The following is a 13,971-nucleotide window of genomic DNA, read 5'->3' as shown; positions in this document are numbered from 1 at the left end:
TCCCCACTTGCTAGGGAGTAGAAACCATTTAAGACATCTGAGCAGCCTCTCCGGGGTTCCTGCTCCTCACTCAACAGTAGATCTGGCAGGGAGGTTGAGGGCTCAGTGAAACTGCAGGTGCAGCAGTGGCAGCATCGTGTCCTCAGTGTCCTGCCCCCTCTGCTTCCACCCGCCATCCGTAGCTGCACGGTTCACCCCACACCAGCCTTTCCATCGTTCCTCATCAGTCCCGTGATCTTTCCTGGGGCCCTGCTGTGCTGGTGCCCTTTGAGGTGCTGTGGACACAAGCGGCTGCACGGGCCGCACCCCTAGCGGGGGGAGTCTTCTCCCTCCTGGGTCCTCTGGGGAGTAAGAGAGGAGACGAGGACAGTCAAGATGGATGCGTGGGCTCCTTGGAGCACGAGGTTGTCCAGGACCTCGACGGGCACAGGCTCTGCCTCTCGTGCCCTCCCTCCCTTTGGTCTCTGCTCCACCTTGGTAAACGCTTCTGTTCCCAGCCCTCGAAGGGTAAATTGAGCTCCTTGGTGGTAAAGCACCTGCTGCCCCTAGTCACAGGGTCCCTCCTCTGGGATGTCGTGGTGCCCTGGTCTGCCTGGTAGAATTTCAGCTGGTTTATAATCTGGTCCTGAAATGAACCACTGGGAAGAAATAGGGAAAAGTAAACACGCAGCTGCCACACCGCATCCCAACCCCGTGTGACCCCATCACTGCAGGCTTTTGTGGCAAGACGACAGCATCTCACTTTCCTTGAGAAGCTTATTTTTGCCAAGGCTGTTATCACCAGGCAGGCACCAGAGCTCCGTTCCACTCACAGGCCAGTCACAGCAAAACACAAGCAGTGAACCTGTGGATTCCCGTGAGAATGTCCAAAGGGAACGTTTCTGCCTCGCCAGGATCAAACTCTCGGCATCTCTGTGATATGTGAGACCTCGAGGAAGGTCCCTCTGTTCCCAGACACGGAGCAATGTGCTGGTGCTGAGAAGTGACCCCTCAGGGCCATGGGCAGGGGCTCTGGTTTTATTCCCCTGTGCCTTCTGCTTCATCACGCGAATCCTCTCCTGGGATTGGGTGGGGAAATCTCTCTGTGGGGGACCGGTGGGGCAGCTTCTCCAGGCTGGGAGGCAGAGTTGGTTCTGCCATGATGTGTTCCCCCCCGTGAGGACCCACTCCCACGCCTGTCCCTGCCACGGTGGGCCTCCCGATGTTCCTCCTTCCTCCAGGTCACAGGCACGATTGCTGTGGCCCCTTCTCTGTGGGTGTGGGCTTGATGCCTCTCCCCTCATGTCTGCACACCCCTTGCAGCACACACAAGGCTTTGATATTAAGGAGGCTGGAGGACAGGGCAGTGCTTTAACCCTGGCACTCACAGGGAGGTGTCTAGGCACCTTTCCTCTCTCCTGCAGATGGAAGCATTGGGGTAGAGGACCTAGAAGAGGCTAACACTCCCTGCACGGTGAACCTAGATTGGTTTCTAAATCTGCTGAGAGGAGAATTGAAATGGAAGTGACATTGCTTCTAAAGTAGACATCATCCTACTTGGCTCTTCTCCAGCTGTCTTTCAGCCTAACCCAGGGTGTGCCCTGGGCTGTCACAGGCCTCCCCACCTCCTGCCCAGCCTTTCTGAAGTGCCAGGCTTGGGGCTCAGTGAATGAGCCTTGTTGTAAAGCAGAAAACAGTTCGGTTGCAGTCCGGGTTCAGCTGCCTGCGTCTTGACTAGATGTCTATTCAGGATTGCGTCCCCTGCTTCTCTCTTCTCCTTTTCAAGATCACAGATGAAGACAAGGGGGTGGAAAGTTCTACCTTAGATTGCTGCTATCTTAAGAATGTGGACTTTGGAGCCAGATTGTCTGGGTTCAGTCCCTGCGTCTGCTGCTTACTAGGTGTGTGACTTTGGGCAAATACCTTGACCTCTCTGTGCGTCGGTTTTCTTGGCTGTGACATGATGTATCATCTCAGAGCATCCATCCCTTGGGGTTGTGTGGGGAGTAAGTAAGCCGGTCTAGTATGGCGCCTGGTACATCCTCAGTCAATACCAATGTTGGCTGTGGTGAGAACGTAGCAGAGGATGGTAGAAAGAATCTGGGGCTTGGGGTCCAGAGCCCTGGGTTCAGGTCCCAGCTCTGCCACTTGCTGGTGTAGTGATGCGGATCCTGCACCCCAGAACGTTGCAGTGTTTGCATGCAGGCTGGCTGTGAAGACCCAGGGCAGGCTGGTTCCCCTGCACACCGGGCTAACTCTGTCCTCTCTGTCCGTAGGCACATGTTCTGGCAGTTCCGCCACGAGAACCCCCAGACCAGGGTTGGGGGCCCACCCCCCGAGGGGCTGCCGGGCTTCAACAGCGGGGTGATGCTGCTGAACCTGGAGGCCATGCGCCAGTCCCCGCTCTACAGCCGCCTGCTGGAGCCGGCGCAGGTGCAGCAGCTGGCCGACAAGTACCACTTCCGCGGCCACCTCGGGGACCAGGACTTCTTCACCATGATTGGCATGGAGCACCCCAGGCTCTTCCATGTGCTGGACTGTACCTGGAACCGGCAGCTGTGCACCTGGTGGAGGGACCATGGCTACAGGGACGTCTTCGAGGCCTATTTCCGGTGTGAAGGCCACGTCAAGATCTACCACGGGAACTGCAACACTGCCATCCCGGAGGACTAGGCGCACCCCCGCCTTGGCCCGGGGCCTCCAGATCTGGGGGAAGGACAGGGCTCCGGACAGACCAGAGAGCAGTGTCTGACCCGCTAGAGACACTGCAGGGACGTCCTGTGATTAAGGTGCTGAGACCTCCTGCCGGGGAGGTCACTGTGCTAAGGCCACCCGCTGAGGACTGGCCTGTGCACTGCTGGTGCTTGGGGCCTTGTTCCTTCAGGGAGCAGGTGACATGAAGGACACCCGTGGGCATCTTCCGGTGGGCTAGGAAGCAAGCGCTTGAAGAGAAGGAATGGGAGAAGGGGCCCCCTTGCTGTCCATCTCTAAGGAATGGAAATCCTTTAAGACCTGGCCTCTTTTGGACCAATATAAATTTAATTTAAATTGATGGGCTTCCATTTTTCGAGAAAGTACAAACAGTACTGCTCTAGCACCCATCGAGCCCCAAACGGGTCAGGTAAGCCAGGGTTTCAATGACCAGCCCAGTATCTAAGCTTCCAAACGAACGCCAGCCCAGCGCATACTCACCCTGGGAGGCTGCGCATGTATTCTCCTGACGACCACGTCACTTGGTGTACGTTTCAGGATCGCCTCTTTGGGGAAGGACTTGAGGACCCACTGGGGCCTGCATAAGAAAACTTAGCTCGTTATTAGAGCACTCACGGCGTTTATCTCCCAGCTACATCCCAGAACCCCATTATCCTTTATTTAACCAAACCAGCTCCAGGTGACCAGACTCTACTCAGAAAGCAAATTCTCCTCAAAGAACAGAGATTGACCACCACAAGGACATGCAGGAGACTGTCTGGACCAGGAAGACTCATTCCAAAAAGGAGCCCAGGCCGGGCACAGGGGTCAAGCCTGTAATCCCAACACTTTGGGAGACTGAGGTGGGAGGATCGTGTGAGCCGCGGAGGTCGAGATCAGCCTGGGAAACACAGTGAGGCCCCCATCACTACCAAGAATTTTAAAAATTAGCCAGGTTTGGTGGGAGGCTGAAGTGGGAGGGTGGGTTGAGTCCAGAAGTTCACTGCATGGATCTGTAATCACACCATTGCACTCCAGCCTGGACGACAGAGTGAGACGTCCATCTCAAAAAAGCAAAAAACGAAAAGGAACCCAGCAGTTCACAAGTGTGACCATGTGGGCTTGGAAGAGATGTCACTCGTGGGCTAGTAAGGATTCTAGTTTATTTGTTTAAAAAATCCCCATCATACCACGTTAGACCATAGACCTTAACAGAAATTAAAGCCTCGTTTCTTCTGATGGGTCCTCCTGTAAGTGGGCTGCAGACGGGAAAGCCCCAGGGGTCCATTTGTGTCATCCAGCTGAGGTCCTTGGAGAAATGCTGTGGAATTTTCATCTTGTGTTGTTTCAATTTCATTTACCTTTTTCTATCTTTTTCCCATGAGTGAGGATAGCTAATAAATAATCTTTGAGAACATGGTGATTCATGTTGTTTGTTCTCTGATCACAGTTTTCAGCTGCAGGTAGGCTCTGAATCAAGTGTGTAATCAGTACCGTTCAGCTCCCCCACCTCCTGTGATGAAGGTGAGTGCGTACAGGAGATCCCTGAGGACCAAGGAGAGGGCACATCTGAGAGGGCATCAGAGAGTGTACTATTGGCATGTTCGCTTCAAACCAAAGAATCATTTCCTTCTAGGTATTGGCAGGTCCACCTGCACCTGGGAGCAAAAGCATCCCTATGTCTTCTCATCCCTCTTACCCCAGACTGCCCAGTTACATCCTTCCCTGAAGAGGTAGAGCAGATTTCTCTCCCAGCCCTCTGCTAGGACAGAATTGGTCTGTTCTCTCACCTACTTGATTTCCTATTTATAGCTAACGATTATTGAATGCCTGCCGCACACCAGCCATTGTATTGGGGGCTCTATTACGCTATTGATAATTTTCATGAAAACTTCATGAAGGTCATTATGTCTAAAGCCAATTGTAAGAAAATGTGAGACATGTGGACAGAGTCATATACTATATGTTTATCACAACATTTTTTATAGTAGAAGAACACTGGAAGCAACTTAAAATGTGGAAGAGGGGCCGGGCGCGGCGGCTCACACATGTAATCCCGGCACGTTGTGGACCTGAGGCCAGCAGATCTCTTGAGCCCAGGAGTTTAAGACCAGCCTGGGCAACATGGCAAAACCCTGTCTCTACAAAGATACAAAAATTAGCTGGGCATGGTGGTGCACACCCAGCTACTCAGGAGGCTGAGCTGGGAGGATCACTTGAACCCAGGAGGCAGAGGCTGCAGTGGGCTGAGATCAAACCACTACACTCCAACCTGGGCAACAGAGCAAGACTGTCTTTAAAAAAAAAAAGTGGAATAGGGAAGTAGATGAAAAATGTATGCTTCATCCATATAATGGAATAGTTTAGGCATTATTTGAAGAATATGTAATGCCTCAGGAAATGCTTATAATGTGCTATTAAATAAAGAATGCAAAATGTAAGATTATATGTTTAATACGATCTTAATTTTTTTAAATTACATATATAAATGTGTATGTATATCAATGTACACACATATATGTATGTATAGATGTATACCTACACACACATATGTATAAAAAGAGAGTCTATTCTGCTATATTTCAACTTCTAAAAACAGGTGTTTCAAACACCACATTAAAAAAACAGTTATTTCAATGGGAAAAAAGTGAGCTAAAGGTTAAAGAATTTTAGACTCGCAATAATAAAGATATTTTTCCTGCGATCATTGTTATGATTAAACTGTTTCTATAGCTATGTGTGTATTTTGTTATTGCAAGAAAAAAACAGTAAGCTGCTTGGTCAGAATGGGCAAAAGCCAAACAACAGCCTTCCTTTGCTTCTGAGTTCACCTCTCAGGAGCTTCCCTCATCACCAGTGGCCTTGATCTTCAACCCTACAGTGCACAACAGACTGTCACTCCACAGGCACCCCAGCCCGCCAACAGAGCAGCCAGGGCTTGCTGTGCCTCACCATTGCCGTGCTTGACAAGTCGTGGAGTGCCGGCTCCTGACTGGGGTCCTGTTACAGTCACTGCCTTGCAAGCATAGTGCCTTGTGCTGTGCTTAACCTGCTTCATGGAAACCCACTCTCGGGAATATGCCTGTACGTATGAGAACAGAAATCTGAAAAGATAACATTTCTGGGCACTAGGATTAAGGTGCTTTTTATTTTCATCTATATTTCTGTATTTTCCACATTGAATATTACTTTTATAATAAGATAATAAATGCTACACGTTTTTAGCTACACCCCTTCTCCCCAGTTGCAGGTAAGTGTCAGCCTGGCCAGCTTACAGCTCCTAGCTGGCCAGGGCTGATGTCACCCATAAGAGCACATTATCCAGGCTGAGTTGGCTCTGGGTATTCAGCTTTCCCTGTGGATGCCCCAGTTCTCCAAATAAAAGCGATCTAATAATAGCAGCTCCAGACCCTGCTTTCATTTCTCAGATACTGTCATCTTCTGTATATACACAAAGTCCACCTTACAAATGTTGATGGCGCAGGCTAGTTGAAGAGACTTGTTCTTCTATGTATGTCAAACCAAACAGACTGCAGCCTCTCCTTCAGCAGCATTTCATCAAGTCAAAGCCTGACACGTTGGTTCACAGCCCCAGCCTAGAGCACACCAGGAGTTTGTAGGTTAAGGTAGTAAGTGCAGCTGTGACTTGGCACCTGCTTTGACTAGAGGCCAAACCTCTGCTAATTTTAACACTTTCTGGCTGGTCTTAATATGGGAGGCCCAGGGGCTGGGCTAAATCTGGAGGTTGGCAGGGAGCAGAAATTTCCAAGCAAGCAGGTGGTGTAGTGGAGACAGCCTCACACCGGAGACAGAGGCCTGGCTTTGAGTCCACATCCTGCCCTCACTACCTGGCTATCTTGGACAGGCAAGGCCACCTCTTTCCCTAGTTCTAGACACTGGTAAGAGCTCCTTAAAGGAGTGCGGAAGGAGGAAAAGATGTGTAAGGGCTTGGTAAGCTGTGAAATGATACAGATGTAAGGGAATTCGAACCATTATTACTTAGAATATCCTTTTTAAATAATAAATTACAGCCATTGTGGAGCTCATGAAATGAGTTGGTAGCATCTCCGTAACCCCATGGATGAACAGATGTATAATTGTAAGCTGTCCAATTTTAGCTGCACTGCTCTGCAGAAGCCAGTAGGTCGGGGGCTACCTCAGCTCATAGTGAACCTGTCAGGAGTCCAGGTAACTTGCTGGGGGCAGGGCTGCCTCAGCTCAAAGCTAACCTGTCACGAGTGCTCGGATAAACCTTTTCTGGGCCTCAGTTTCTTCATCTGTAAAAACAAGGAGCTAAGGGATTGAACCAGATCCCCGGGCAGTATCCCTGCCCCCAGCCGTTTGGGGAAACACATGTTTCAAATGCATCCATTGGGGTTCACAGGTGGGTACAGAAGAGTCCAGATCAGATGTGAAACTGCCAGACCTCAACTCATCATTCACCCACTTAGGATTCATGACATGACCATGCAGACTAAAACTCTCTCAAAATACATGTGACACACTTCCCTCCTCGGCATTCTCCATAGGCACAGTGAGGGATGCAGACCAACTCTGGAGGCGCATTTAAAATCCAGAGAGAATCAGCTGTGCCCCAGAAGCCCTCGCCTCTGCTTATGATCCATTGACAGCTATGCCCGCTAACATCTTGTTCCGTTCAGCTATGTGACCACCTTCCAAAGGGTCCTCCCAGCAGAAAGTCCCATGCCCCACCGATCTCACCTTGGGAAGTGCCCAGTCTTCAGCCTGGGAGACAAGGTTGAGCTGCCCTGCAGGGCATGTTGACCGGACCAGCCAGCCACTCCCCAAGGAGCTTGCAAAGAACAAAACACCTTCTAGAATGAAGGGAAGGCCGGTTTAATTGAGGCTGGCTCAGCTCAGAGCATCTCCACGGGCACCCCCATTCTGAGGGGGAAGAGGTGTCCCACCACGCAGACACACTCAGCAGGCTCGCTGAAGGCCACTCATCCGTGGAGCCTCCGAGCAGGAGGGGCCTTTGCACATCTCCAAAGCCGGCTGCCCTCGTCTCCAGCCTCCCTTCCTGAAATGTAGGGCTTTGCTCCAGCTGACACCTCAGCCGCCTGCCCGCTGCCGCTCAGGCCTGTGCGGGACCACGTGAGCATGGAGCCTGCGGACCTTCCCAGCCGCCTTGTGGAGCAAGACAACGTTCCCCCTCACTTCAGGACCCACGCTCGCCACTGTTTTCTGTAGGGGCCTCTCGCTTCATTTTTCATTCCCTTTTATTCCCACAGTCCTCTCCCATCCCCCAAGCAGCCAACCATTCTAATGGGCTCACTGTGCACTGATGGATACCTGTGGAGCCTGGGACCACACGCCCACCCCAGTAACTGCGTGAGCATCCCTGTCCTTGTTCCTTACAGACCTGATGAGAATTCGTGTTGCATATCCAGGAACAAAACCTCCAGATCATAAGCTATGCAGATACTTCATTTTTGACTAAGTGGTGCAAGCTACTCCCCCGAGACCTGGCCCCCACCCCTGCGGTCACCGGCATGAGCCCCACTTTCTCTCCACCACGGTGCTCTTGTTCACGTGTCTCTTTGCATTGACACGTTGTGATCTGAGATACACTGGAGTCCTCCAGCGCGTGTGGCCCGCGTCAGAGCTGCCTCCGCATGAGTGGCATACGCCGCTGTGGAAGGAGGCTGGACAGGGAGGCAGGGGCCCTGGCTTCTGGCCTGTCCTCACTGCATGACTGTGGCCAGCGGGCGCACCTCTATGAGTAGGGGGGAATTTAACCAGCTCCTGATCTGGCTGCCTTGCCAGGACTGCTGTGAGTAGCAGGTGAGATAACTCATAGCAAAGAACTTTTGAGTCCCTAGACATACCTCCCTCCCTCACACCCCAGCCTGACCCAGGGCCACAGGGAGCTGCCAGGGCAGACACAGCCATGGCTGAGCTTCCTCAGAGCCCTGTGGTGTGCTGAAGTCCTGCCAGGGGAGTGCCATGGCCATCCGACGCCACACTAGAGCTGTCTCATGGATGGAGCCAGGTGTTCGTCCATTAAGCCTCAACCAATCTCACACAGAACCCCAGAGCTAGGGTGGCCGTGGGGTGAAGGCCAGGAGTGGGGCCTTCAACCCTCACCCATCCCGTCACTGGGCATCGCCACCTTCTCTCAGGAAAAGCCCCTCTCCCTCACCTCAGGCAAAACCAGGAAGTTCTTCTGCCTACCCAGCCCGGCCCTGGCACTTTCCAAGGCCCAGAATGGCTTGACACAGGCACAGGCCCAGGGGCTGAGAGTGCCTGCTGGGTGTTTGTGAATTTCTGTGCTCGCAAGGCATGTTGTCAGGGAGGCGCATAATCCTCTTCTGTCTGAGCGACAGAGAGCGACACGACCAGCTGTAATCTTCCAAGGCCAGGTGGGCACACGCACTGAAAACTCTAAGTGCCTGGTTATGGTCATGGGCAGGCGGCTTCAGGGTAAGCTTAGATCCATCTCACCCTGTCCCTCCTTTTAGGAAAATTCACCTTCTCTCCAAACCAAGAAGCCACGGCAGCCTCTCCCCTTCCAGCCTCTTTCCCCAGCTCAGCCTCCTTCCCCAGGGGCCCCAGGATCCGCCTGCCCCACAGGCCTTGAAACTCCCCAGCGGGGGCTCCCCCTGTCTCCCTGGCACCCAGACCCCTTGTACTACAGTCCCACACCACTGCTGCCTCTCCCTGCTGGGTTTCTGCTGTTCCTAGGACACAGACCGGGAGATGGAGATTCACGAGCAGGAGGCTTCCTGGGCAGTGCTCTGTGGGAGGGGAGGGAACAGGATTGGGCAGGGAGATGTTGAGCTCCGAGGCGGTCACGACAAAGGCCTCAGCCAGTCCCACGCAGAGCTCCAGAGCCAGGGTGGCCTTGCACAGAAGCCCTGGGTTGACGCCCAGCACTGGGGCCTTCAACCCTCACCTGTCCCACCACTGGGCATGGGCTACCCCAGATAAGGGCATCGCCTTGGGCAAGGCAGCTCTCTTCAGCCAGGGTCACTCCTGGGGACTCTGCTCCCTGCCATCAGCGTCCAACACTTGTGGGGGAACAAGACCTCCATCCTGAAGCAGGGTCTGATGGCACAGCAGCGCCCCTCCCGGAGCCCTGCCCCTGCACCCCGACGGCCCACAGCACGCCCTCCTGCAGCTCCCGCCCTGGCTGCCCTCTAGTCTACTCTTGGTTCTTTCTCCTCAAAGGCTTTCAGCTCTGGCCATGTCCTGCCTCCGCTCTGCCCTCTTCCAGACTCCCTGGCGCCCTTCCCTGGGTGAGAGCGCAGGCCGGCCACCTCTCTGTGGTGACACTGCCCAGACTGTCCCAGTCCAGCGTGCCCCAGTGGTGCTAGCCGGTCCCAATGGCAACACCAGGGAGGGTCACCTACTGTTTGTAGGGAATAAGACCAGACCCTATTCTTCCATCCCTTCCCTCCATGCATGGATCCTGGCAGGGCCCAGTGGCCTACAGGGGATCTGTGAGTGGCCCTGGGTACACCGACAGGCTGTAGGGCTGCAGCTCGGCAGCAGGAGGCAGGACCTCAGCCACCTTCCAGACAGGTGAGGAGCTCTCCAAAGGTGAAGAGCCCTGCAGACCCAGAGGCAGCACCTTTTCCCCTTACCAGGGCTGGTGCTAAAGTGGTGGGCCTCCATCGGGGTGAGGCCATTGGTTATCGTGTGCAGGGGACAGTCAGAAGAACTCCATGAAAAGAATATGGGCTTTCAGGAGGGGACACAAGTTAGTATCTGTGACTCTGTTCATTTGCACCTGTTGTAGGTTTTTTTTGTTTGTTTTGTTTTTTTGAGACAGAGTCTTGCTCTGTCACCCAGGCTGGAGTGCAGTGGCACAATCTCGGCTGACCAAGTCCCTGCATGGGCTAGATTCTAGGTCACAGTGGTGAAGAGGGCAAATCAGTCCTCATCCTGACAGAACTTCCCATGCAGTGAGTCTGTCTCACCGCTGCGGGTAGGTGCCCAGAGAGGAGTCCCCACGGATCCACACTGAGGGTGAGGGATGCCTCCTAGAGTTCGTGATGCGTGCCCCAGGTGAGAAAGCCCAGCTGTGTGGCCTTTAGGAACATACTTGGCCTCTCAGCCTCTCTGTGGCACATGCTAGAGTCCCAACTCTACACAGGCAGCTACCCTTTTCTGGGAATGAGGCTATGACCTGAACCCTAGAGAGGAGATATGAGCTCTGTTCCATCCAGGCTCTGGGTAGACTCTGCCCCCAGGATTATTATCCTTGCCCTGTCACAGACTTGCTGTGTGACCCAGACAAGTTAGTCCCATCTCTAGCCCTCACTTGCCTCCTTTGTAGCAGAAAGGGGTTGTGCCAGAGTATATACTTCAAGGCCTAGGTGGAGATAAAGCTTTAAAAGCAAAGTGAGTATCCTCACGTTCTAGGGAGTCGTCCCGCGTGGAAAAGGGGAGGGGTCCCGGCACAGTTTGGGTGAGACAGGACGGGGCCTTCTCAGGTTGGGGCTCCTGGCCCATGACTCAGGCTTTTAGACCTGCCAGGGGATTGAAGCCTTTGGTTGGAATCTCTTGGTACCAAAAGACAAGAAAGTGGGGATTGCACGAAGTGCAGACGGCGCCTCCGGACTCAGGTCTGTGGGAACAAGCCGTCGTGGGAAGAGCTAACTTTGAGTCTGTCTTTCCAGCCTATGACCCGTGGGGATGAAGGAAGGGATGGCCCAGGCTCTGTGCCTGTGCCCAGAGCCTCCCGTGGCTCTGCTGGAGCACCTGCCCTGCTCCTCACCTTTTCTTCCTTCCGCCTCTGCTCCTCTGTGAGGACTGAGCTCCAGGGAGAGGAAGCCTCCCTGCCCCTCAGCTCCCTCTGAGCCTCCCTCTGCAAGTTGGTGGACAATTTTTCTTGTTCAGGGCTTCTTGTAAGAAAAAGCTGTCATTCTGAGCAAGGAGCTGCGGGTCCCCAGCTGGGTGAAGGAGGCGGGGGCCGGGGACAGATGCCAGGGCCTCTGTCTAGGAGCAGCCTGTGTTTTCCGGCGTGGCCTGCGGAAGGAAGCAGCAGTCCAGGGCCCTTTTGACAGGAGGCTGCGCGGCTGGATGACGGGGAGGGCAGAAAGGTGCTTAGGGCCTGTTTCACAGAAGGAGTCCTGAGTGAGAGGCTGAGAGTTCCAGAGATGGTGACGCTTGTGACCGGGGGTACGAAGAGGACCCTCGCGCTTGCGACCGGGGAGTACGAAGAGGACCCTCGCGCTTGTGACCGGGGTTATAAATGGGACCCTCGCGCTTGTGACCGGGGGTACGAAGAGGACCCTCGCGCTTGCGACCAGGGAGTACGAAGAGGACCCTCACGCTTGTGACCGGGGTTATAAATGGGACCCTCGCGCTTGTGACCGGGGGTACGAAGAGGACCCTCGCGCTTGTGACCGAGGTTATGAATAGGACCCTCGCTCTTTTCCAAGGCACACAGATACAGATGGATGTTTTAAATTTCACTTTGCTGGACTCCATGTCGTTGGATGCCACAAGAGGCTGATGCGGGTCCCAGGGGCTGGCGTTTGAACGGGTTGCACCTCTAGCTGCACAGGCAGCACCATGCTCCCACCCCCTCTTGCATCCCACTGCGCCTCTGGTCTCTGCACCCCGGGGAGGCAGGAGCTCTGGCATCTTCGTGCTCCCTGCACCTGACTCCACTCACTCCACTGCCAGGCACAGGGTGGGCCCTCATTAACTCTCTGCTACTTGCCTGGCAATAACTGAAAATCATCACCTTCCTCAGTACAGGAGAGAAGTGGAAGCGACAGATTCAGGGGACAGGAGGGCAGAGTGAGTGGAGACAGGCCCAGGGCTGCCCAGCCCCCAGGATTCCAGAGGGGGCCACACGGGGAAAGTACGGGAGAGTGCCAGGCACTTGGGAGGACTTGGCATCAGGGCAGACTGAGGGGTGGAGGCTCAGAAATGAACACTCCTGGCAGGAGAGGCCCCTCTGTGCCCCTACTGAATTAATATCCTGTGTTCACATTTGTCCTCTTCTCCAGCTTAATAGATTCCTGGGACATGACAGTCTCTACAGCAATTATTTTGCCATAAAATTCTCTTTATCTGGCCGGGTGCAGTGGCTTGTGCCTGTAATCCCAGCACTTTGGGAAGCCGAGGCAGGTGGATCACGAGGTCAGGAGTTCAAGACCAGCCTGGCCAATATACTGAAACCCTGTCTCTACTAAAAATACAAAAAAAAATTAGCTGGGCATGGTGGTGGGCACCTATAGTCCCAGCTACTTGGGAGGCTGAGGCCGGAGAATCGCTTGAACCCAGGAGGCAGAGGTTGCAGTGAGCCGAGATCATCCTGCTGCACTCCAGCCTGGGCGACAGAGCAAGACTCCATCTCAAAAGAAAAAAATTTATTCCCTTTATCTGATTGGAGACACCTTCAAATGTTCTATTACCCCTGCTCCACAGAGCCCAGCTGGATGGTCCTGAAGGGCAGGCAGACAGGGCAGGAGATGCTTAGAGAAGGAGTGAGCGCCGTGTCCCTGGGGGTGTGCAAGCAGAGGCCATGCGAGCTCGCGAGGAAAGGAAATGGGATGAAAATTGAGCAACAGACGAGGGCTTGGGGGGCCTGACCTGGGTGTGCTGAGAGTCCTGGGATTCTAGACTTCTAAGCCCATTTCCCCCCTGGTCTCCACAACTAACTCCATTGAGAAGCAGTGACTTTTTGCTCCTGCGCACGTTCAGGTCCCAGCTTCAGAGGCTCAGCCTGCTTCCAGGAAGGAGAGGACCCTCTGAACCCCGGCAGGACTGGGGCCTTACGAAAATCACCACACTCATCATTCTCCCTTTTCCCCTTTCCACATGGCAATTTCCATTTCCTAAAAAAGCACCACAGAAAGCCGCCCTGAGCATCCCAAAGACAAACAGAGACACGGGAGAGTGGGAGGTGCCTTGGGGTAGGGGCACCCACGGCACCGGTCCTGAAGCCGATGCGAAAACATGGCTTGGTGGAAACGCTGGCACCCAGGAAGGGCCCTCTTGGTTTGATTTGTGCGCTGGACAGTTTCCAGATCGAACCACACATTCATGGTTGGGCTAAAACCCTGAGAAGGGAAGGGGATTAATAAAAGGAGCCTTAGGAAGCAAAACACAGCATCCTTTTTTTAAAATTGCAGCCAACATTTTTAAAAAGGAAGACTGACGGCCTTACCTAAATACTGAAGGAACTGTCCTGACCCAGCTGAGATAACACTGACCTGTGCCAGAAGGTGCTGTGATTTCTTTTTCTAAACACACACACACACACACACACACACACACACACACACACACACAGAGGCTGGGTGCAGTGGCTCACGCCTG

General features: G+C 53.7%; 1 protein-coding gene and 1 long non-coding RNA gene across 6 annotated transcripts in view; one reads left to right on the top strand and one right to left on the bottom strand.

The window, feature by feature from the left end:
* XXYLT1 (xyloside xylosyltransferase 1) overlaps window positions 1-3,173 on the top strand; it is a 198,459-nt gene extending 195,286 nt beyond the window's left edge. For all 3 annotated transcript variants that reach the window (XM_017873480.1, XM_017873481.1, XM_017873482.1), the window contains one exon: window positions 2,256-3,173. In XM_017873480.1, the coding sequence (XP_017728969.1) occupies window positions 2,256-2,652 (397 nt within the window). In that variant the 3' untranslated portion in view covers window positions 2,653-3,173. The remainder of the gene's footprint in view (window positions 1-2,255) is intronic.
* LOC108530513 (uncharacterized) overlaps window positions 1-13,971 on the bottom strand; it is a 42,953-nt gene that overhangs the window by 10,458 nt on the left and 18,524 nt on the right. For 2 of the 3 annotated variants that reach the window (XR_001885862.1, XR_001885864.1), the window contains exon 2: window positions 3,172-3,268. This is a non-coding gene — a long non-coding RNA (uncharacterized LOC108530513). Of the gene's footprint in view, window positions 1-3,171; window positions 3,269-4,031; window positions 5,753-13,971 lie in introns of all 3 variants that reach the window. The other variant, XR_001885863.1, reaches the window with a different exon arrangement.

The sequence above is a fragment of the Rhinopithecus bieti genome, unplaced genomic scaffold (genome assembly GCF_001698545.2).
Source record: "Rhinopithecus bieti isolate Rb0 unplaced genomic scaffold, ASM169854v2 scaffold_5626, whole genome shotgun sequence".
NCBI classification, from domain to species: Eukaryota; Metazoa; Chordata; class Mammalia; order Primates; family Cercopithecidae; genus Rhinopithecus; species Rhinopithecus bieti.
This window is presented reverse-complemented; position numbering and strand designations above follow the sequence as displayed.